The sequence below is a fragment of the Paramisgurnus dabryanus genome, chromosome 6 (assembly GCF_030506205.2).
Source record: "Paramisgurnus dabryanus chromosome 6, PD_genome_1.1, whole genome shotgun sequence".
Classification (NCBI taxonomy): Eukaryota; Metazoa; Chordata; class Actinopteri; order Cypriniformes; family Cobitidae; genus Paramisgurnus; species Paramisgurnus dabryanus.
In genome coordinates this window covers 6,894,756-6,918,953 of record NC_133342.1, presented here as the reverse complement: position 1 = coordinate 6,918,953, position 24,198 = coordinate 6,894,756, and the positions used below count along the sequence as shown (strand labels likewise).

At 35.6% G+C, this 24,198-nt stretch overlaps 1 protein-coding gene across 2 annotated transcripts in view; it reads left to right on the top strand.

Annotated features, from left to right (window-relative positions):
- The first annotated feature begins 1,726 nt into the window (after positions 1-1,726).
- The window catches only part of LOC135744226 (neurturin), a 31,088-nt gene continuing 8,616 nt past the window's right edge, over positions 1,727-24,198 (top strand). Inside the window, exons 1-3 of one of the 2 annotated variants that reach the window (XM_065262221.1) lie at positions 1,727-1,859; positions 2,867-3,306; positions 22,719-22,992. In XM_065262221.1, coding sequence (XP_065118293.1) covers positions 22,746-22,992 — 247 coding nt within the window. In that variant the 5' untranslated portion in view covers positions 1,727-1,859; positions 2,867-3,306; positions 22,719-22,745. Of the gene's footprint in view, positions 1,860-2,866; positions 3,307-22,392; positions 22,993-24,198 lie in introns of those variants that run through there. The other variant, XM_065262220.1, reaches the window with a different exon arrangement.

The following is a 24,198-nucleotide window of genomic DNA, read 5'->3' as shown; positions in this document are numbered from 1 at the left end:
TGAGAAAATGTAGCTTGAATTTTTTAAGAAAAAAAAAACTTATTTCAAGATTTTTTTTCTCACCAAATTAGCGGATATTTTTGCTTGTTTTAATTGTCAGTTAATTTTGTTTAGTTTTCAAACACAAATTCACTTAAATTGTATATTTTTTGTCTAAAAACTAGACTTATTTTCTAAGGTCATTTTGCTCATCAAGAAAATACATCTTGATTTAAGAATATTTAGATATTTCTACTGAAAACAAGACAAAAATATTAAGTAAGAAAGTCATTTTTTGCATGTGAGAACGTTATTCTAAACTAACCTAAAAATAACGTTCTATTTCAGTAAAGAAAACTTTCCTGGCTAACCGAATAAAAACATTGGAAAATAATATTCTCGCAACCAAAAACTAAAATATATTATATCTATCAAAAATAAGTAAAACACATTTCCATATAAGGAGGAATAAAACAATATATTTAATACAACATTTATAATAATTAAATTATTATATAACTGGAAAAATTCTCTATTAAAATATTATATAAATGTTTTATAACACAGATTATTTTAAATAAAATACTTCAACACATCACAAATTGTATTTAGATAACATTATATTTTATCAAATATATAAATAACTATTGACTTCAACAAAATAAAGAAGACTTATAACAGATATTTATTGAAAACGAATAAACATTTAATTTACTTTAGGTTAGCTGATCAGTTCAACCTTAGCCGCCTAGCTCTCAGTTTTTACAACAATCAAAAGCTTCTAACATCATATTCTCTTCATGGAAATCATTAAAATATATTTTCGTTTTCACATATTGAAGTTACTAATGACGAAAGAAAACAGAAATTGCTAAAAAATTGTTAGACTCTGAAGTTAAAACGAAATGACAAATAAATAAACATTTAATTTACTTGAGGTTAAAAAATCTTACCACAGTATATCGCCATCCGTTTTTACAACAATGAAAAGTTTTAAAGAACGTTCTGTATAAGTTATTTTTAGGTTATTTAACAATAACCACCCGGCAACGTTATGGAAACGTTATTTTATGATTGAAAAAAATAAAACCTAAAAAACATTCCCAGAACGTTATTATTTGGTTCCTAAAAAATAACCAAAAACTGTGTTTGCTGGGAAGGAGTGTTATCCAAATATTATTTGGATTATTCTTTGGGAGCAGACACGTATTGAGGTCTTTCTGGGAGGTTTAAGTACCGCGTCATCTTCAAATAATAATTATGTTACTTACTTGAATCAGGTGAACTGAAAATGTTTTCATTGCAGTTTTGGCAAAATACACCTTTTCTGAAAAACCACTTTATGAAATCATAAAAACTTTTTTGCAATATATATAAGAGATTTTGCAAAGTTGACGTGTTTCCACTGGCCGTATTTTTTATTTGCAATGTCAGTTTGCGCAATTTAAAGGGTAATGGAAACTCAGCTACCCAAGGCCACACAAACAGACCCACACAATATATTATGATTCAGTGTCTGCTCTGTACTGTGAGCAGTATGAATTGTCCCACACAGGTGTCACGTATTGGTTTTGAGCATCCTTATGTACTGTCCAATAAGAAAGGGGAAGATCCAAGACCTCGATGCAAGTGATTATAGCCAACAGTAATCTGAGCCAGCCAGCGATCAGCATGCTGGCAGAGGAGGAGTCTGAACCCAGGGAGGAAAGATTGACAGGGAGCAAGGGGAGTTCTTCAAACGCACACCCTAAAACATACACACGCACACTCCTGCTCTCAAACATCGCTATTAACACAGACAGGGATCTTACGTTTTCAAGACTACAGCTTTATGAGGAAAGCCTGGGTTTGGATAGACTGGAAGCTTTAAATGGCACATGGTAAGTGCATATGGAATAAGCTTAGTCTCTTTAAGTACCTTATCATTGTGATTTGAGTAAACTCAGTTTGGATTTTTTTAAGTCAGCACACAGCTACTGTCTGGTTTAAAGTTTAAACAGAAATAAATGAGCAAAAAAGTAAATTTTTTGCCAACTGTGAAAATTGGGTCACAACTTTGGTTTATTTCTGAACCTTACATCAGGAGATGAGGGATGAGGTCTGGAAAGAATTAAGTCCTTTAAAGGTTCATCGTAGTAACAGGACACTAAAAATCATTGGCTCCACTCAACCCTACTGAGTTTCCTCGCTGTGTGACATCTAAGTCAGCATCCGAACTGAGTTTAAACTCATTTAAAAAGCTTTACAAAGACAATACCACACATAATGAGACCTATTACTGGCTTAACTCACAAATGATTTTCATAGAGATGTGTTTCATAGTGTCCCTTACGAAAATTAATCATGGTTTTACTACAGCTAAAAAAACAAAAAAACATGGTTAATGTGGTAAAACCATGGTAACCACAATATAACTATGGTTTTGACAATCATGGTTTTCTAAAACCATAGTTAAACCATGGTTGGTGTAATACAACAACAATTATTTTGCTAATAGTAATCAATACAGCAAAAAACCTGGTTATTACATTTTTACCTTTTTTGCTAATCCAAGGCTATCTCATGGCAATTTGTACTTATTTTACGAGGTGGTTAATTTGTATGACTACATTTGTAAATTTGCTTCCTTTGACGTTGGGGTTGGGGTGAGGTTTCGTTATTGTTGGTTTTATGATAATCGTACATTTTTGCATGATTAACTTTATATGAATTCATATGAATTAACGTGAAATCAGGCTTGCTAATCTGACAACACAACACTCTAATAAGCATAAAATACGAGCAAACATAAATGTTGGTTAAACAGTCCATTGCTAATTTAATCATTAGATTTTGGAGCAAAACTCCACCTGCTGTCCGATTAACACAATGCTAAATTCTGTTTCAGATCTGAAATCCTAAAACCAGACTAGACCCAAGTCAGCCACCCTAAACTCATTTATGTTCAACTGGAAAACCACAATCTGATAGTCTTTGATTCACATAACCAACCATGTCCAAGGACGAGGACATTCCGAGTCCACCTCCGGAGTGGCCGGAAAACATTGAGATGTAAACATTTCAGGAAAGCCTACAGCACAAGTCATGATGAAACAGAGAATACTCCTATAGTACTTAACAGCCATACACATAAATCCAGCCCATCCCTTCAGAACACAGAAGGCTCTTTCACCCGATTACATGGATATAACGTGTGGAGAGACAGCACGGGCTATTACCTCCAATTCTTCCTCTCCGCTCACCATGAGGGATTTGCGCTCCCCTTCTGTTGTCTGAGGTCAACCGACGCAACGCCACCCTGATAAGTCTGGCTTAGCTGGCCACTTGGTAAGGACACAACATTTTTTGTTAGTGTAAGCTGCTACTTACAGTTACAGTACTTATAGTTGTATATAAGGCACCAATGTAAAGCAAACATCATTGCTCACTTTAAAAAAGGGCTGTAGTATACTTCAGGGGCGTAGGCAGAAATTGTATTTTGGGCGGGCCGGAGCAAAAGTGAGTGGGCCTATAGTTTATCAGAATAAAATTACTTAAATAATAATTAAACAGAGTGGAAAAAAAGAATAGACAAACTGCAAAAACAGTGACATCTTTATTTTCAATAGTGAATAATAAAACACTGTCTAAACATGTTCAACCAACAGAGCTCAATAAAGGCTGGACAAACCAGGCTTATTCAGGCTAGTCAGCAGTGCAAAAACAGTTCACCTGAAATAAAGTAGGCTAAAAATAAATGGAAATAACGAAAACTCTCAGCAGATCACGGTTTGAAATAAATAACAACACACTGCCTAAGTTATGTTAAATCAACCATATACAGTGCAATCAGCCTGTTGGAAATAAGCTTTTGTGCCAAAAATTGCAACTCATTTAAATTAAACAATGTAAGTTTAACCTATAAGGCTGGCATACATCTATACACAACACACCACTTAGTTAAATCACTTCACGAGCAAAAAATAAGGAAATTAGTGCCTACCTTTGTTGTTTTCATTCTACAAAACAAGACGCAAACGCCTGGGTTTAATGTTGAAAACAGAAATGATCTCATTATAGTCCAAAGAGTCACAGAGTTCTTTTTCAAAAAACAAAAGGTTGTTGAGGCGGGTAGTAACTCATGGATGCAAATTGGGTTGTGAAGGTGGTTCATCAATTGCAGTTAGATTGTTGCCTGTGTCAGACTGACCGGGAGAGAGCACTGGAACTGCCGCCAGGGAGCAAGCGGTAGCCGGCGCCACCAGCGCCTGACTAGCCTTCTTGTGGGTTAATGAGTCTGAAGAACTGGGCTCGGTAGATGGAGGCAGTGGCGTATCTTCTTCATCAACTCTTGCTTTTTTAAATAACACATTAAAGAAACTTTAGCCATTATTGTGGCAATGTTAATATTAGCTAAAAAAGCGGTTAGCAAAGTTAGCTGGCAGACTGACAGAGCCAGCCGGCCGCCGCCCCCCACAGAGTCTATCTGTCAGAACTCCTAGCAACCAAGCAACCAATTACGTTTCGGAGGCTTCCTACAACTTTCTTCAACAATTCCATTTTATTTAGAAAGCAACTTAAACACACACCAGTCAACAATAAATCCGGTTTATAGTAATATATTTTCTTAAATACAATTGAATAATAAAAATAAACTAAAAATGTATTTTGGTTAAACTTGGCTGGGCGGGCCAGGGAGTTATGTGGGCGGGCCAGTGCCGCCCTGGCCCATTACTGGCTACGCCCCTGGTATACTTTAGTATTTACTATAGTAAACTGTTAGGTACTATAGTGTTTTTATACTTTAATACAATTGTAAGTATATCTCTGTACTAAAGTTTTCAAATTACTACGTCATTCTGCAAAAAACACGGACAATGTTAGTAATTAGTAAAATATACTATAGGAAATAATAAAGTATACTACAGTAAACTGGTTGTTTTGCTAATTGAATCAAAATGTGGATGTTTCTGTATTTGTTTCTGTTTAAATTGCGGAAAGTCATCTTGTAAGACCTACGCTTTTTTCTTTTGGTGCGGGCTGACATCTCGATCAGATGTTATATTGCTTCATACTCAGTAGACAGGAACAGGAAATCCCTGTTTAGTGTATTTTACATTACACCACGACAAACCCCAGAATGAAGTCCATTAAGAAACCTTAATACCCGTCAATGCTCTCAAGACAACCAGGCCTTAAGGGTCCTCATACATCACTACAAGGTCCATTTAAGTTTAAGAAGCTTGACGGTGTCTTATTTTTTATACGCACTTTTTAGCAAGCAGATGCCTGTAGAGCTGATTATTGAGTTTTGAGCAGTTGATTGTACACCTTTGTATGTTGTGTATGTAGGGTTAAATCTTATTTACCAGTGTGATACTGAGTCTACTGCAAAATAGTAAAGTGAAACAATTACATAATCGCCAAAAGCCTCAATGACAGCTGTCCATTTGTCCTTATTTCTGTGCGTTTCAGCAATATGTTTGGGCACCAAATACAGTTCTGAATCATTTAGCAGTTTGTTTTGAATTTTTACTAACTCCCATAATTATTTGTCATTTACATTTGATTACTTAGTTTTGGATGTATAGAATTTACCATGCAGCTGCTTCACAAAAACATTTCAAAACTTCAATGTAGAAGCTATTAATCGGCAATAAAAAAGTGCAGTTACAACACTCATGGCGAATAATCGACAATTATGATGTCATAATCTGCAATTATGATGTCATAATCACACAGCCCTACCGACTAAGATTCATTATTTTTGATCTACTCTCTTTAATGTAGTTGGTGTATTGTAACTAAACAGTAATGATGACCTAATCACAGGTAATTTGGTGCAATTTGGAGGTATGGCAGGTTAAGCTTATATTCACTTGAGCCTTTCAACTCCGGTTACCTGGGATTCAATCAGGCTTAGTTCATAAGAAAGACAAAGGTCACAGTAAAATCGATGCTCTCACCCAAACTCACTTCTCTGACCTCAGGCCTTTAAATGCGGCCGCAGGTGCAGCGTCATCTACACAAAACACCACACATGCGCTTTGACACATTTTGTTTAAACAGATGAGCTTCAATGGTTGGCTTTGTTTTATTATCCGTCCTGCTACAACATGCTCTGAGAAAGTTGTGCTGAAATATGTCTGTCCCTAATAGTGCACTTGCTGGGTTGTTTCAACCCAGGGTTGGGTAAAATATAGCAAATCAATAGGTTTCATCTAACCTATGCTGGGTTGTTTCAACCCATGATTTGGTAAAATATGGTCAAATCCATCCAATGCAATGGTTTTGTCCATATTTTACCCAACCATTTACCCACATGCTCAGAGAAATGTGGACTCAACTATGCCAGTCCCTAATAGTGCACTTTGGGAAAAAATGGGTTGTTTTAACCCATGGTTGGGAAAAATATGGCCAAATCCATCCAGTGGGCTTTAACTAACCTATGATATGTTGTTTTAATCCAGAAAATGTTGAATTTGTTGTCAATTCAGACAGTTTTGCATGTCGGAGATGCTGGGTTGTTTCAACCCGTGGCTGGGTCAAATATGGACATTTTTGTGGTCAGGTTTGCCCATATTTTACCCAGCCATGGGTTAAAATAACCCAGCATCTCTGACATGCAAAACTGTCTGAATTGACAACAAACTCAATGTTTTTACAAATAAAAAAAAACTCTCTTTTATCTCCTTGGATTAGATCCGATTCCAGACTGTGAAATTACACAACGCCTCAGATTTATGGTTTACAAATGTATTAAATCAATTTATGATAACAAACAACATAACTGTTATCGAGCAAAACAACTTTGCAAGTTATAAATTATGTTTACATCGTTAAAACAGCGTTGAAGTACAGGATGATATAAATAAAGGTCATGTCCTTGTCGACTATCAATCATACGATGCACATGCGCATGTCTCTCCATCGTACATCTGGAGTTTTATGCCTGTCAGATGTTTAAGGCTTCCCCTACATACGACACATTTTTACTGCCAGCCACAGAAAAAAAGGGGTGAGCGACGACAGGAAATCCACTCCAGTGTTCACAGAGCGGGTGAGATGCTTGTTCTAACCTTGGAAAGGTAGTAACTCTATGATGATGATGCTATCAAATTCCTGCCTCAACGGTTCCACAAATCAAACTCTCCAACTAAACTGTCCACTTCATGGCTTGAAAGATACAGGGCAGGCCAGATTATGTAAAAATAGCAAAACCTTAGGAATGTGACACTGGTAAAAAATGCTTCGTCTGTATCTGTATGCACTTCCATAGTGTGTCACAGAATCAAAAACATAGTTCAGTTTTTCAGTGACGAAAGATAATCTGGCTTCATTAAACTGTATTCAAATGAGACTACTGTATGTTAGTTAGTGTTGGCGTTCAATTGTTAACCCTGATTTAAAAACCCAGCTAAACTCATTTTTAAGTGATTTCTGTTTTCTACACAAAATCATCCTACGTAATGTAAAGAACATTCATAAAATGGCTGGGTTCATTTTAAGCCATGTTGGGTAAATACTGGACAGAACACACCGCTGGGTTAAAAATTACCTAATGTTGGGCTGTTATTATGCATCCATGGGTTATAATAATAACCCAGCATTGGGTTAAAACAACCCAGCACTGGGTCAATTTAAACCCAGCGGTGTGTTCTGTCCAATATTTACCCAACATGGCTTAAAAATAACCCAGCCATTTTTAGAATAAACATAATAATGTTGTGCCAAAGACTGAAATTAATTTAAAATCAATTAGTGACAGCACACTTTGATGCCATGAGACATTGGTAAAATATAAATATAAAAAAAGGTTTAAGTCCCAAAAGGAGTAAACCAAGGCCCTAACCTCATCTTGAACATTGAGGAGTGGACCAAAACATTTAGGGCTGTAGAAATGTATATTAAAAAGACCAACGTTTCAGATTTTTTGGGGGGGGCATGCCTGGAAAACTTTCCATAGAAATTATATGGAAATATATGGAAATTGCAGCACACATATGAAGATAACTCAGATGTCAAAAAATCTAATGATTGTATTTGATACAGTTTGTATAAATTATCTCAAAAGTAGAAACAATTTCCTTAAATTCCTTAAGACTCCAACTTGGAATATTTCCAAAATTCCCAAGCTTTGCAAACCTGTCCTCAATATATATAGTAAACTAGAAGCTATCACAACTGTGACCTTCTCCAACACTTTGTCTAATTGTTGATGCATCACTTGTATACATTGAGATGTTTGAAACGTGTCTTACAGATGCTGGCAGCTACAGTGTTTATGTTTCATCTGCAAACAGACATTTACTGTATAGTTTAGTATAGCGGTGGGCAATAAACTAGTAGATATGATGAACTGGTAGAAATGTGTCAACCGGTAGAGATTTTGGATTGTCTCTATTGAGATTACATGCCCACGTCACGTTGCTGTGTGCGTGATCACAAAAACGTAACATTTTTACACACATATTTACGCCATTGAAACAAAAACAACCGTGCTTTATGCCCGCGCTGTTTCTGTATGAGAGGACGCCGCATCCACTGCTTATTGAGCTTGTGGCATTTTTGCCGCTGTATTAGCCTTGTATGAGAGTATTTGGATCGGGACTTTGGTCTTAAAGGGGAAGTTACATCATTTTGTCCTGTCTGTCACTCATGTTTATCAAACAGCATTGAGAGAAAATCTAATAAGATTATATATATAAGCAAGCAGTGGTGATAATGTCATAGCTATAGTCAGATTTACACACTTTCGCAGGTTCAGTATGTGACAGCTGTTACATTTCATGCATAGCGTCCACACATGCGTTGGCCAACCTCCAAACACACAAACTAAATGCCATTTACAGCTGTTGACTCATGCATCAGCATGTGATTTCTGAGTGCAGATGCTAACGGACTTAGTCAAATGTTTACAAGGCAATTTGAAAATGAGCCTGAATGTGTGTTTGATTTACAATTGATATTTAGGGTCTATGGATGATGGGACGTAATAATACTTAGTATGCTATCCAGTTATTTAACTCACAGTAAAACTATAAAACTATGTGTGACACTGCCTGTGAAGCCATTTCTTTGTGATTTACTGTTATACTATATATATATATAAATATATATATAAATATATATATAAATATATATATATATATATATATATATATATATATATATATATATATATATATATATATATATATATATATATATATATATATATATATTGACTGATTGAGGTAATCTCTAATGTTAAATTCAATGATTGAAATCAAACTTTTATGCAAATAAAAAATATTTAATCCACAAACATGAATTTCGCTGGCAGGGTCACATATGTTTTTGTGTTAAATATGGGGATAAGAAGAAAATGCTGTAGCTTTACTGTAATAGTAGTAAATGTTAAAGCTCAGAGGCTGCTCTTTCATAGCTCAGGAGCTGTCAATTGTCTTTCATTAAAGTGTCAACTTAGTCAAAGATGTTTCTCATAAAATTGCTTAGTAAAAAAAATAGAAACAAATGAGACAATTGTTAAAATGCATTAAGAGATGAGAGATACAGTATTTGCTAAGTATCATGACGATGTTTGCATTCATGTTAAAAATATGAACTTAATTGCAGACCTGGAAAATCTGAGCTAAGTCTGTGACATCGTTGAGATCTGATTTGAAACTTTAATAGAGACATTGGCGAGATCTATGGGTCTTTCTATAATAAATATTTGCGACACAGGAGAGACGTCCTGTAGTTTACATTTTCTCTAATCTTAGTGATGTTTAAAAGAAATAATCACTGTAAAAAGTGAAATTTGGATATACTTAAAAAAATTAAAGTGAGAAAATTTAGGTTAACAAAACTTAATTAAATGATTTAATTGATAAAGAGATTTCATCAGAGAACAAACTGATGATGGAGTTATTACAAGAATTGTGGTAAATTACTTCAGCAACTACAATCTAATAAGATTAAAATGTGTTAATTGTATGTGTAGCATAACCTGCATTATGTAACACAATGCGTTGGTTGCCACGGAAGCTGTTTACCCCTACAAACACACAAATCTAATGGTCGAAGGTGTGGCATCATTCATATAAATATCTGATCTTTACATTAGAGTAGAACATTCTGTATGCAGTCCAGTCATAAAGCCACAGGCAGTTTTTTTGTTCATTTGTTATATACAGATCAGCTATTAATACCAAACTTTAATTAGCACAGCTTACTATATATCCAGAAAGTACCACACCCAGGGATCAAAATGCACAACACTGCCTACTACACTGGAACTAAATGGCACAGTGACACACAAAATTAAGGGGGGGGGGGGGGTTAACGGTAGTTCATGCATTCTGACTTATTTACACAGTATGATAAACATAGGCAAAGTGTCAAAAAAGTTTGCATGTGTTTGTTCAAAACTGGATTTCGTTGAAAATTCCTAGCCGGGTCATCAGTTGCATGGGGGAAATCGGCGCGCAAGTGTATAAAATGTAAATGGTACGAACATGTAGTAAATCATAAGTTATCCAGTGTTGAATAAAGTGTTGCATGACTCGTGACTCACTCCTCCTGCAGCTTGTGAGTCGCCCTTCCGAATGTTTCCGTACGCTATCGGAAAGAATCCCTAGAGCTAATCTGTCTTTTATAAATCTGATAAAACTAAAGACTCTTCGGAGATATGAAGGATATAGTATTTATTCTGTACAGGATGCTTGTGTATAGATTCCAAGCATGGTTAAGAATGGTTGTGTATAGATACTATATCATGTATAGTTGTGTGCAAAATATACAGGGTTCTATATACAGTGTTCAAAATATACAGTTCTATATCAAACCTGGTTTTGTATCCAGCTTATTTTTTTGTAAGAGTTCCGGTGAGCCACTAAAACTAATGGTAGTTGTATTGCGAGAGACAGTAGTGTGTTGTTTTTACTGGCTTTTTAATGTTTATTATGAAATCCAAAAAGACTGCATCATTTGTGCAGTTAGGGGTTGCTATAATAGCTGGTACAAACAAAGTAAATCTCTACAAAACATTTGTTTTGACCATAACCCATGCACCAGAGCTGAATGTGGTGCACACGCACCCATGGGCATATCCATCCATCCATCCATCCATCCATCCAGTAAAACCTTTATAGAAACTACCACTAAACAATAAATACAATAATTGTTCAAATACAACTAATATGATGAAAATATGCAGATTTTTTTATTCTGCTATCATATATTATAACGAAACTTTATAACAGTCATTTAAAAAATGCTGTTTATAAAAACTCACTCCGGCAGAACAGTTGGGAGATTGAAACATATGCATGAAAAAGGTAAAAACCCAAAATTCTTGGTCTTTTTTCGTGTACAAACACCGACCGACTTCACCTCTCTATAGGTACAGGTATGACTCTGTACTTTCATAGTTGCGATTCAAAGACCCGTTAACTCAAAGCAACGACACAAAATAATTGAATGTATCTTTATATGATATGTCAGGCCATTTCTTCATTTCATTCTCCCACTGGGTTAAACATGACGGGTGTAGTAAATATTTACCATAATGGTTTTTCATCATGTTTTGTGCCTGCTCCTAGGACATTGTTCTACCGGCTGGCTATTGAAACGAAAGTCTCGACAACAAAAAGCAAATACGTCACATCACTTACTTCCACGTTCGAAAATAAGGTGGCTATATGGTAGATTCTACATTAAACATGGTTATGAATGGTATGTCCAAAGATTATATATCAGAAATGACTCAGCCCATAGATTCTGTTATATGTATAGTGGTGTGAGATAGATTGTATATAATAGCTTGGTGCTTATACTGCAGATCCTATATCATGCATAGCTCTGTGCATATACAGTACATTCTATATCAAACCTGCTTGTCTGCATATATGGTAGATTTCCTAAAACATGGTTATGTATAGATTCTGTATTTTGCATGGCTATGTGCATATAAATCTTATATAAGGAATGGCTCAGTCTATAGATTCTATTTTTATGTATAGTAGTGTGCGTATAGATTGTATACAGAATGATAGCTTGATGCCTAGTTTACAGATTTTATATAATGCATAGCTGTGCGCATATACAGTAGATTTTAAATTAAAAATAGCTGGCATATAGATTCTATATCATGCATATTTGTTTGCATATATGGAAGATTCTATATTAAGCATACTGTAGCTATAGATGTTACATTATGCGTAGTTGCACATGTATAGATTATAAATCAGGAATTAAGTCATAGATTCAGTCACAGATTCAGTGTATAGATTGCGTATAGCTTAGTGCATACATTACAGATTCCCTATGTAGTGGTATCTCGAAATCTCAAGTAGCCCTGCTACAATTAGTTCAAAATGCTGCAGCCAGATTTTTCCAAAAAGGCCGCAAATATGATCATGCCACCCCTCTCTTACGTGATCTCCATTGGCTACCGGTGCAATACCGGATACATTTCAAAATCATTCTGTTTGTATATAAATGTCTTCATAACCTGGCCCCAAGTTACCTATCGGAATTACTCAGTCCACATATATCACCCAGCGAATTACGATCTAGCACTGAAAACTTGCTTATTATTCCTGCCTCTAGATTAAAACGCAGAAGAGATAGAGCCTTTTCTATTATGGGCCCCAGATTGTGAAATAGCCTTCCAACCCACATAAGAGCGGCCGGCATTTTTAACTCTTTATTAAAAACCCATTTGTTTTCCTTGGCCTTTGCTAACTAGTTTTGAAAATATGTGTATTTCAGCTGTCACGAGTATTCATGTGCACTGTCAACCGACTCGAGTAGTTCTGCGCATTGTCAACGACATGTGTTGTTATGTTCATTGTATGACTGACAGGCGCTGTGATTTACCCACTGACATGAGTTTTGTACTGTGTTTTGTTATGAAGAAATGAGTAGTGATGCACACAGTCAACTGACTTGTGTTGCTTTGTGTTCTGTCAATTGACATGAACTAATGAGGCTAGGGTGGACCGCAAACTGACAAGTTGCTTTTATTGTATTTTAATATTAGTAGTTTTGTGTGTTATGTTTATTATTCTTTTTTTGTGTATTTTATAATGTATTTTATTATTGATGTCTTATGTTGATTTGCTTTTACTCTTGAAAGCACTTTGGGCAGTGTAAAATGTGCTATAGAAATAAACGAACTTGAACTATATAGTAGAAATATATGTTGCGTACAGTTGGGTCAGTGTCGATTTAATTAAACAAAGTTATTTCAAGTTAAATTCATCTTAATCTTAATTACATGCAATGCTGTGACTTTTTATTTGATATATTTGCATTCTGTGTATAGTTTTGTTTATGGGACTAGCGTATGTGCGTGAATCCACAGGATGAGGTGACAGCCGGATTAGCCGGGACGGCTGTTTTCACACTCCGCAAGCCAATCCCAGGTGTTAGCCCACGTGATGCTAGATAAAGCAAGCCGCATTAGTGCTAATCCCAGGTTGATCTTTTGAGTGTGTTCCCGACCTCATTCTGCCACCCAGAAAATGTCTAGAATCTACCTGCCCCGTATGATGAACACAACCAATGCAAGACTTAGACACAGATTGTTGAGTGACTAAGTTCTTACGTGCCTTTAATGACAAAGGTTTGTGTAAATACCATCTGGCAATACATAAATGAAATCAAATGCTTCACTAATGAAAGGTAATTCATTTCATTTAATTATCTTCTCTCTTTATAAAAGACAAAACACCATTATTCATAGTATGAACCTTGCAAGCCTAAACAGTAAAACTAATGTTATAAATCAGTTCATAATATATATGTGGGGCACTACATTGTGTTAATCCGGGCATGCACGTGCCATATTTTTTCCACAGGGTTTGAAGTTTGCTAATTATCCATGAATTCTCTTAAGAGAAACCAGGCATGTGCATTTTTTGTTTATGGCAAGATCATAAGGAGTGTGTGATACGCTGTTCTGTCATGTTGGTGAATGATCTTAGCTTCAGAGCGCATAATGAGGAGCTCCCTGATCTCTGCTTCAGTACAGTTTCCCTACATTTCTCATGAATGTTGATCTGTGTTTAAATCCCTGTGTCAAAGAGCTGAACCGTAAACTTCTTGTTGCAATGACACTCGCGTCCTCACTATGCCCCTTACGGCAGTGGTTCTCAAACTTTTTCCGCGTGCGGCCCCCCTTGTGTACGGTGCATTCCTTCGTGGAGCCCCAAAGAAAATTTATGAAAAAACCTGTTCTAAAATTTTACATTTTAAGTAAACAAAACATATTAATTTATACAAAGTAGTGCTGTTGGTTAGTAGCCTTATTTTTTTAGGTTTAATTACACAGAAAAAAATGTCATAAAACTGGGTCCCCCTGGCACCATCTCGCAGCCCCCCTGGGGGTCCCGGACCCCAGTTTGAGAACCACTGCCTTACGGCATTGTTTCTGTGTCTATGTTATGGCAATGTTATATGTCCTCTTTATGGGAGGAATCCCAGAACATTTAAGGGACATGTTTGTGTTCACACAGAAGCCTTTCTGCCAATTTTACGGAAATATTCTGGGAGCAAAGTGCTGTGTGAATGGGGTTTTATTTTAGGACACATCTCTCTTTGAATTCTCCCATTACTCCTAGACAATTAGGTAATGCAGTTTTTTCCGTTAATGACTACATAAATACATCATCAATAAATGACACAGCAAAGTACACGCTGTCATTTTACAGCACGTCATGCCACTAATTATATTTTTATTATGCACTGAATGCTAATATCTGTTGGAAAGCAGGACATTGGACTGGCAGAGCAAGCTAAAAGGCTGGCATCGATACCAGCTGTGATGCCAAACAACAACACAATGTCTGTTTATTCCCAAATATTCCATCGTGTCATATACCGCAGCATAAGCCTCTGGACTCCTTCATTCATCGGATTAAACGCACACTTCTCTAGAAAATCTGTCATCTGTCATGTAAACTGTGAACCGATAACATGGAATTTCTTGGTAAACAATCTGTCTGTAGATAACTGATAAAATGTGATTTGACCTACAATGTTGTTATGGTTCAAAGGATACAGAAGCACACACCCTTCCAGCGAAAACCTTTTTATTGAAGGTGCTGTGGGTGTTTTATACTGTTGTCTGAGGTCTACACGTGCCATTCGCATGGTTTATACATTCAAAAACATCTAAAGCATTAAGTAATATGCTATTTTGTTACCTGGTTTTAATGGGCGGGTCACATTAAAGAGTAAACACCCACTGCTATTATTGGATATGGTAAACTAGCTTTCAATCCATTGTCATTACACGTGGGAAATTGTTTTAAAAAACATCCGATGTGAAAATATGGAAGCCGGAGTGATCAAGCCGTTCAATCCGCAAGATATTCTATGCACAAGAGATGATACACATAAAGGGCAATGCATATGGGTGAAGTAGCAAATCTTTAAAAGCGACGGGCAAAGAATTTACTGTAAACAACACGGTAAGCGCACATGAGAATCTAAATTGCTTGACTGCATGCATTTTCTGGGCTTGGTGATATTTGATATTTCAGTAACAAGGACGTTTTAGGTTCTGAAACGTATAGGATGTTTGTACACGTACAATAACAAAAGCTCAAAATAAAATTGATTCCTTAATTCACTGCTCCTTTAAACATTTGCTATAGGACGTCTTTAAAATTAAACAAAATGAGTACTGAAAAAGAAAAAATGCAACTATAATACACAGTACAATATACTGCTTTCCCAGTGGATTTCAGATCTACATAATTGCAAATCTCACTATTTCTGTTGTTTATAAGCCTACAGTAAGATAAGATAAGAAAAGATACAGTAAGGCAGTGCTGACAGACTGATCCAATCGCCATGAAAAAAACGATTGTATATATAATTAGTGGTGGCCTGAAACGATATTCCATATCGATATTAGTCCGATATTGCCGAAAATGGCCGGGCCGAATATTGTAGAAGTCGGGGAGTACAATCCGATCCAATACCAACAATGAACTTGTCATTGCAACTTTGTGTAAAGCTCGACTTGCAGAGCAACATGTATTTGCACAAAGTTGCACTTTAAATTGTCCAAAGTTACAACTTAAATTTCATTTTGAATGTGCTGACTAAATAAAAATGTTGCTACAAGTGTGTTTGAAACATGTAAATAAAAATGAAGCAGCAGTATGCTGAACAATGTTTCATTAAGTCTTGAATTTGCACAGTAAAATTTTTTAGTTCTGTAGCTCTGTTTAAGCTTTATGTACAGCTAACAAATGTGTTTTTGCAGCTTAATTGATTAAAAGAGCAATAAAGATGCTATTGGATCGGTATCTGCATCGACAGATACTCAAGGTTGTGGTATCGACATCGGTATCAGACATGAAAAAATGGTATCGGGCCCAGCCCTATATATAATATATATTTATTATATACATTTAGAAATTGTTAATTTTATATTTTTTAGCTCAACACAAATCAAGATATTTTGAAGAAAGTTTGTAACCAAACAACATCTGGGGCACCATTGACTTCTGCAGTATAGTATTCCTTTATCCTGCTATGAAAGTCAGTGGTGCCCAAGATGTTTATGTCTGGTTACAAACATATCTTCATTTGTGTTGAGCAGAACAAAGGAATTTAAACAGGTTTGAAACAAAATGAGGGCGAGTAAATGATGACAGAATCGTTTTTTTTGGTGAACTATCCCTTTAAGAGGCAAGCAGTTACGCATAGATTCACATTTTCTATGCTGCAGACAGACTCTGGCTTTATTACACAGAGCAGTTTAAAAGTAACATATGAGGTAACACTTCATTTACACCAATAAATTATCGCTGACATCATAATATAACAACTATCAATCATTCATCATATAAATTGCAACTGTCAAACTCTATAGTGAGAGTTTAAAAGAGTTTAAAAGAGACCTGTCCGCTGTGTTCATAATCACCACGGATGGCAGCTATTCACCTCAACGGGGCAATTCATCAAACATCTGTCTCTGAAAACTCAAATGGCTGCTTGATTATTAGCTCAGTGATTAAAAATGACAGAAAGCCGAGAAATCATTAGTGGACAGGCCTTTACAAACACTGGCAGTCCAAGGAAAGCTTGATTTGATGTAAGAGTGTACATGTACTGCTATATCTCAATGCTTTGGCAGTCTAGATTTTCAGTGGAAACAGCTGAAAGCTTAACAAGATAAAAAAGAACTTGTTGTTATTAGACTCATGGTGGTTTTTGACTAAATCCAACACAGAGCATGGTAAATGTTTACAAACATGTGATGCACATTTATTTAGGAATAATACAAAGAGACATGAAACAACTTGTCTATAATCTCCTGAATGGCTTTTTAATGCAGTAATGCAGCTGTTATAGCTCAGTGGTATGGCATTGAATTAATAGCACAAAAGATTTGGACCGAGGGAACACACATACTGATAAAAAAATTGTCGGCTGTATCTTGTAATGCACTGCATAAGTCACTTTGAATAAAAGCGTCTGCCACATGCATAAGTGTAAATGTAAACATGTAAATGCTCAATAAATAATATTATAATCTCAATAAAAACAGTTTAGGCAACTAATAAAAAATCATTTTCCTAACTCTGGTGCATTATAAAGCATCATAGTTCTAGTGCTTATCTTAAACTTTTGATTTTTGATTTTTATGTACTGTTTTGAGCCTTTTGTTTTTAACGGCAATGTTGCATAGTGAAATGTTTTTACACTGATGCCATACAAATCATTAAAGATATCTTATCTTTTGGTTTTGTCCATCAAGAGTATTTAAATAGCTAGACAGTTGAAAATAAATTATTTTCCATTGTATTTCTAGCAAAAATACCTATACTGTGACATATACCTTATATAAAATTGCTAAAACTGGTCATACCACTCACATAGTGGGATACTTTGACTTGTCATATTTGTTTGCATGGATGAATAGAGGTAATACAGCTTCGAATACAGACAATAAATGAGATACAGACACCAAAACACAACGAAAATTACCACATACATTCAACAACATGATAAACTTATCTAGAAATTGAATTCTTTCAATTTTGAATTGAATAACTTCACACTAAAACTTACAAGAAAAAATGAAGATATTTATTTAAAAAAAAGTATTTTTTTTAAAAAAGCACATTTTTTTAGTTTTTTGGGTGTGTCCATTAAAATGCAAATGAGCAGATCTCTGCACTAAATGGCAGTGCCATGGTTGGATAGTGCAGATTAAGGGGTAGTATTATCCCCTTCTGACATCACAAGATGAGCCAAATTTCAATTTAATGCAGCTCAAACATGCATTTTAGTCTGAGACTAGGAAACCCAAATTAGTGTTTCACATTGTGCAATGTTTTTTTTACATTTAGGGAACATTTTTCCACTAAAATCTGATTATCTTTTAAGGTATATTTATGTGTATGCATTTAGGAGACGCTTTCATCCTAAATGACTAAAAGTACATTTTTTATCAGTATGTCTCCTGGGTTTAAACCCATGACATTTTGTTCTGCTTATGAGCTATACGGTTGCATACAGCACTATTTAAAAAAATAAACATTAAGATATTAATTATAGTTCTTATTACTGTAAGACAATGTTTTATTATTTTATTTATAATATATTTGAATGTTTATTAAAACATATTTATTTGTTTTTTCACCTGTATTATTTTTGTAATATAATTTCTTATTTTGGAGTGAAATACATGGACATTTAAATATTTATTTAACCAAGACTACATCTTTAATCACAGCCAGTGGTGGCCGGAGACTTCTCTTCCGAGGGGCGTGTTGCGTTTGTTGCGTCATGTGAACCTATGTGCATCATTTCAAAATAAGTGCCAGCTTCAGACGCGTCGACAGGGTTCATGTTCACATTCACAAAATACTTGCAAGACGCTATCTTAACACTAAACTCTAATTACACATGAGATTAAGTGATTATCTGGCAAACGCAAGCATCTCTATTATAAACCTTGTCACTTATTTTGACATGACACATGATGCACATAGTTTACATGACGTTTGCATATTTTGAAATGATGAGCCACAGACATGTCGGCTACCCAGCTAGAAGAAAAAAGTTCTAAGAATGTTCCCTGAAAGTTCCCAAGGTTCCCAAAAACATTCTGCCAACGTTAAAAGTGTCCAGTTTTTTTTTAAGTTCTAAGAACGTTTCTGGGTTGTCTGAAGTTCTGAACGTTAGAGGAATGTTACATTTGTCACCATGGTTGAGATTCATACTCTGATTCTTGATGTTTGTGCGTCCCAATTATACAGCGGATATTTTTTGTCCAAAGTTTCTAAAACTCCTTAATGACACAAAGTTAACACAACCAGGGAAAAACTAGCAAGCAAAAAGTCAAGTGTCAAGAGTCCAACTAAAACAAACACTAATCACAATAATGGTGACTTAAAATGAAACAAAACATCAACATCTAAACCTAATAAGGGAATTGTGTTTTCTACAGCAATATATTTACTGAACATTCAGAAATAATGTTTTATTAAATAATAAAATGCAATGTTTCTCTATCATTTACATAACAATTAAACAAGTCAATATAATAAACAGTTGTTGTTTTAAACATTGTGTGAACATTAAAACATAACATTGTCATAACGTTTAAAAATGGTACAATGTAACATTCCTCTAACGTTCAGACAACCCAGAAACGTTCTTAGAACTTAAAAAAACTGGACACTTTTAACGTTGGCAGAATGTTTTTGGGAACCTTGGGAACTTTCAGGGAACGTTCTTAGAACTTTTTTCTTCTGGGTGGGTAAATACATGTTGTGACAAGCTTCACATTATGCGTTCTCAAAAAGAAGTCACCGGCCCCCACTGATCACAGCAAATGAGGCATGTCTGACCTTCCCACATGACCTAGCAAGACCACCTTCATTCAGTCTGCCAAAACGTTTTGAGCACCCCGTCTGGTTTTGTCCTTAAAAAGTTACCCATCTGCTATTTCCTGACCCATGCAACAGTTATCCCCCACTTTAGAAAACAATATCATCACAAGAAAAAATTCCTTAGAAGTGAAAGAATTTGGCCTTTTGAGAAAGTGAAAGAAAAACAGGCGCACACGTGCATGCATGAACTAAATTAGGTTTCACAGACCTTTGTTTATCTTATCCAACCAAACACAACAAAACATCCAATTAGCAGTGCCACACAGAATCGGCATTGCCCAATCCGCAAAATTGTTCATTTAGTAAACATTTGCAACATTTCTCACTCTACACTGATGCCGTCCATCAAAAACATTATTGTTGTATAAACTTAATTTCACTTATTCGCCAGAACACCAAAAATTTTATCACTTTCGGTTGCAGAACATTTGATGCATTACTAATCTTTATAGTTGTGAACGGACATTAAATCATCATGGAAAAAATTCCAGAAATTTCTGTGGATTCCGTCTGGGCCTGCATATTAGTGAGTGATTAGCTTTATTTCTTTTGAGTTAACTCCACCCCTTTATGTCAACAGCGATGGAGGTCTGTTTACCATAACAAATCTGCTTCCATTGACTGGAACATCTCCGCACACAAAGCATTCCCCCCTAGGAAATATACGACTAATCGTTAGGACTTGCATGTCTACAATGATGTAAGGTCTCCACCCAGGCGGATGTTCCACACCTTCATAAAGATGAGGGATCAATTAGAAAGAGAAAACAATAAGTGAAAATGTTTGCATCCTGAGAGAGAGAACCTCTATCTATTCATGTCGCCCAAACACGTTGATCTTTAACTGGTGTGCACAGACAGTAATTCTTTAGATTGTATTGTAGTATACTTAACGGTATTAGGCCATATAGAGGTCAAAGCACTCTGCCAAATATGCCAGGTATGCTATTAACCGAGAGAATCATGCAAAAGGTTAAGCCCATAAGTGTGTATAATTTGCACGTTTCAATCAATAAAAAAATAGTTCGCCCAAAAATAAAAATTCTGTCATCATTTACTGAACCCTGTATTATTATAAACATTAGGCACAGTATCCAAGCTGCCCTGGGTAATACAGCAAATCTGGTTGGCGGTTTTACAGCCAAGATTTAATGAATACACCTTTGAAGCTGTCCATACGACTCATGGGCTTACTTCCAAGTCATTTATGTGTGAGGTACAAATCAAAATTTGAGCTCGCAAACCTTTTATTACACTTGGCTATTTAAATGAATACTTCACTTTCATAAAAATCCTGATAATTTATTTACCCCATGTCATCCAAAATGTTTATGTCTTTCTTTGTTCAGTCGAGACGAAATTACGTTTTTTGAGGATTTTATTGGACATCAGCAGTTTATAGTTTCAATGGTTTTCAAACTGGGGTCGGGGGGGCTTCCAGGAGGTTCAGATGATAAATAAAAAAGTGTTAATTCAATAATAACGTCAGAAACTGTGAGAAACTGTGAAAAACAAGCGGTAGTTTTGCACACGTCACTCATGACCTTTTGACGTGATTACGTAATACGTAAAGTCATGCTGGCACGTCACACGGCTAATGCAAGAAGAAAAGCTGTGTGAAAAGAAGTGTGTGGTTTAAAAAAAAGTACTTTTTTGGGCGAAAATGATTGTTTCACTAGATAAGACCCTTATGCCTCGGTTGGGATTGTTTAGAGCATGGATCTTCAACAGGGGGTCCGGGTCCCTTTGGGGGTCCCTGGTGGTATGACTGGGCGCCCTCCAAATATCTTTGAATGTATTTTTTTTTTTTTTTTTGAAAAATTAAATTAGGCATTAAACAAAAATGCATCAATATAATAGAAATTATAAAAAAGGTTCCCATATAAAATAATAAAAAACGAAATGAAATTAAGGTTTCCCCATTAAAATCTATTCAGTAAATTTAAAATGTTATGTAATATGTTGTATCTGCTTATACAAAATTTTGCAAATTGTAATATATTTGTTGCATAACCATCATAAAGTATGTAAATCCAGTCTCAATTATTTGATAATGTACAGAGGGTCCATGCTTCTCCTCTTTTTACAATAAGGGGTCCTTGGACTGAAAAAGGTTGAAGACATCTGGTTTAGAGCCCTTTGAAGCTGCATTAAAACTGTAAACTGTTGAGGTCCAATAAAGTTTATCAAATTAAGAAAAATCCTGGAATCTTTTCCTTATAAAAACTACATTTCTTCTGATCAAAGAAAGACAAACATCTTTGATGACATGGGGTGAGTAAATAATCTTTTTTTAAGTGAAAAATTCCTTTAAATGAATTACTTCTGTTGTTTAAAAAGCAGAAATTTAACACTAAAAACTTTGCGTTTCACAAAAGAAAATAATATAGGGTCAAAACCGTGTGCGGTTGAGCAAATGACGAATGAAGATATAATTTAAAAGTGAACATTTTCCATCACTTTCGGGAAGTCTTGTACAGTCCACACATTTCAGAGACATTTATCAGATATTTCAGATGAAAATCTCTGGAATAGCCAGAGATAAAATAAACCAAGACACGTTTGCTGCACTGCATAAGTAAATATTCATGCATACCTAAAACAGTGTATTTGCAGTTATTCAAGGTTTTCATAAACAATGTCAAGAAAACAATTTGCTCAATTTGCCAAGCTGCAAGTCTACGAGTGACAGATATGTGCCAAAAACTAAGTTTTGATTTCAATCAACAACAAAAATTGTGGGAGGCATTTTCTTCTCATTTTTCATAGCATACAGTATATTCAGCTTTCCTAAATATGCAGCATGCAACACTCCATCAATCAACTACCATTATGTTTGATGTCTTTCAGAGTTTCAATGCTCCATGCTGTTTTAAGATGAGGGTATGGAAAGAGGTCGCCCTCTTCTTTATCCTGTTCGGTGCCGCATTTTTCCTCCTGCTTCTGAGAACCGCGTTACCTGTCGGGCCTTCCCACCCAAAGGCCTTAGAGCTGTCATCATCAACTCTATTACCCTCACATGATTCACCTTCATCATCATCATCATCATCAACCATGGTGAGGAAATCAGCACCCCGGCGGCCGGTCAGAGCTACGGAGGACATGGCCTCTATTCTCTCTGAGTGTAAGAAAAACAAGTTATGTTTCCTTAGTGACAGCATTGACTGACAGGCAGGAATTACTCTGTCATTCTTCAGATACTAAAGTGTGTTTGTACTACATGTCCCAGCAGTCAATAACCGATCACAGAACTGCTCACATATCAATATCACAAACACCGTCTGTCAACTCACTTAGATTTAAACTCTTTAAACTACATTGTAGGTTTTGCCGATGTGCTGAAAGGTTTTGCTTATGTTATGATAAAGGGCAGAGACTGACACATTCTGCATGTTCTATCAAATATATATACACCCATAAGAGTTATTAGAGGAATGTTTCTATACAAGAGTACCAGCAGTTAAGGTAAAATACCAAAGCTAAGGTGGAGGGCACACTAGACCAGGGGTTTTCAAACTGGGGTCCGGGGGCCTCCAGGAGGTTCGGACGAAAAAGATATAAAAATGTTAAAATAATTTAATTAACATTACAAGAGATACCCGAGCCATATCTAGGAACGAGAAGATCATAAAGAGATAACCAACAACTTAGAAATTGCAAAAAAGTTATAACCTATTAGGGCAGACTATGATGAAGTCACGTGAATAACCACCTATATAAAAATTGAAATTATTACTTGCAAGCTACGATATGTGCCCATTTTTTAAAACCTGGTGTTAACTCTTTCCACGCCAATTATGAGATAACTCGTCAATTAATAGAAAACGCTTCCCTGCCAATGACGAGAATTTTCGGCATTCCGCAATACCGCTATTATTCCGCAACTTATACAACCCGGAGTAGCGCCTCACGTGAAAGAGAAAGAACTCTGTGTATGTTTTAAAGATCGCTCTGAATCTGATCTCTATTAAAAGTCCTTCACAAAAATGGAATTATCTCAGCTTTTTGCTCAAAATTGGGTGTTTTTGAAGAAACATAAAAACAGAGCAAATTTTTTTTTGTTCGAAAGCAGAGGGTCTGTTCTTTCATTTGATATATTGTTTGTTTATATATTTAAAGAAGAACATTTTCTGGAAGGCATTAAACTTCATCATTCTAAATCATGAAAATGCTGGCTGGCAACTTTTTTTTAAAAACGCTGGCGGGGAAAGAGTTAAAATGTGACCCGTCACGGAAACCAGGGACTCAAGTCGGCAGCACAAGTTTCGAGAAAATGAGAAACAAAGTTTTTTTTTCGAAATTTGTGATTTTCGTTTTATTGCAGAATCTG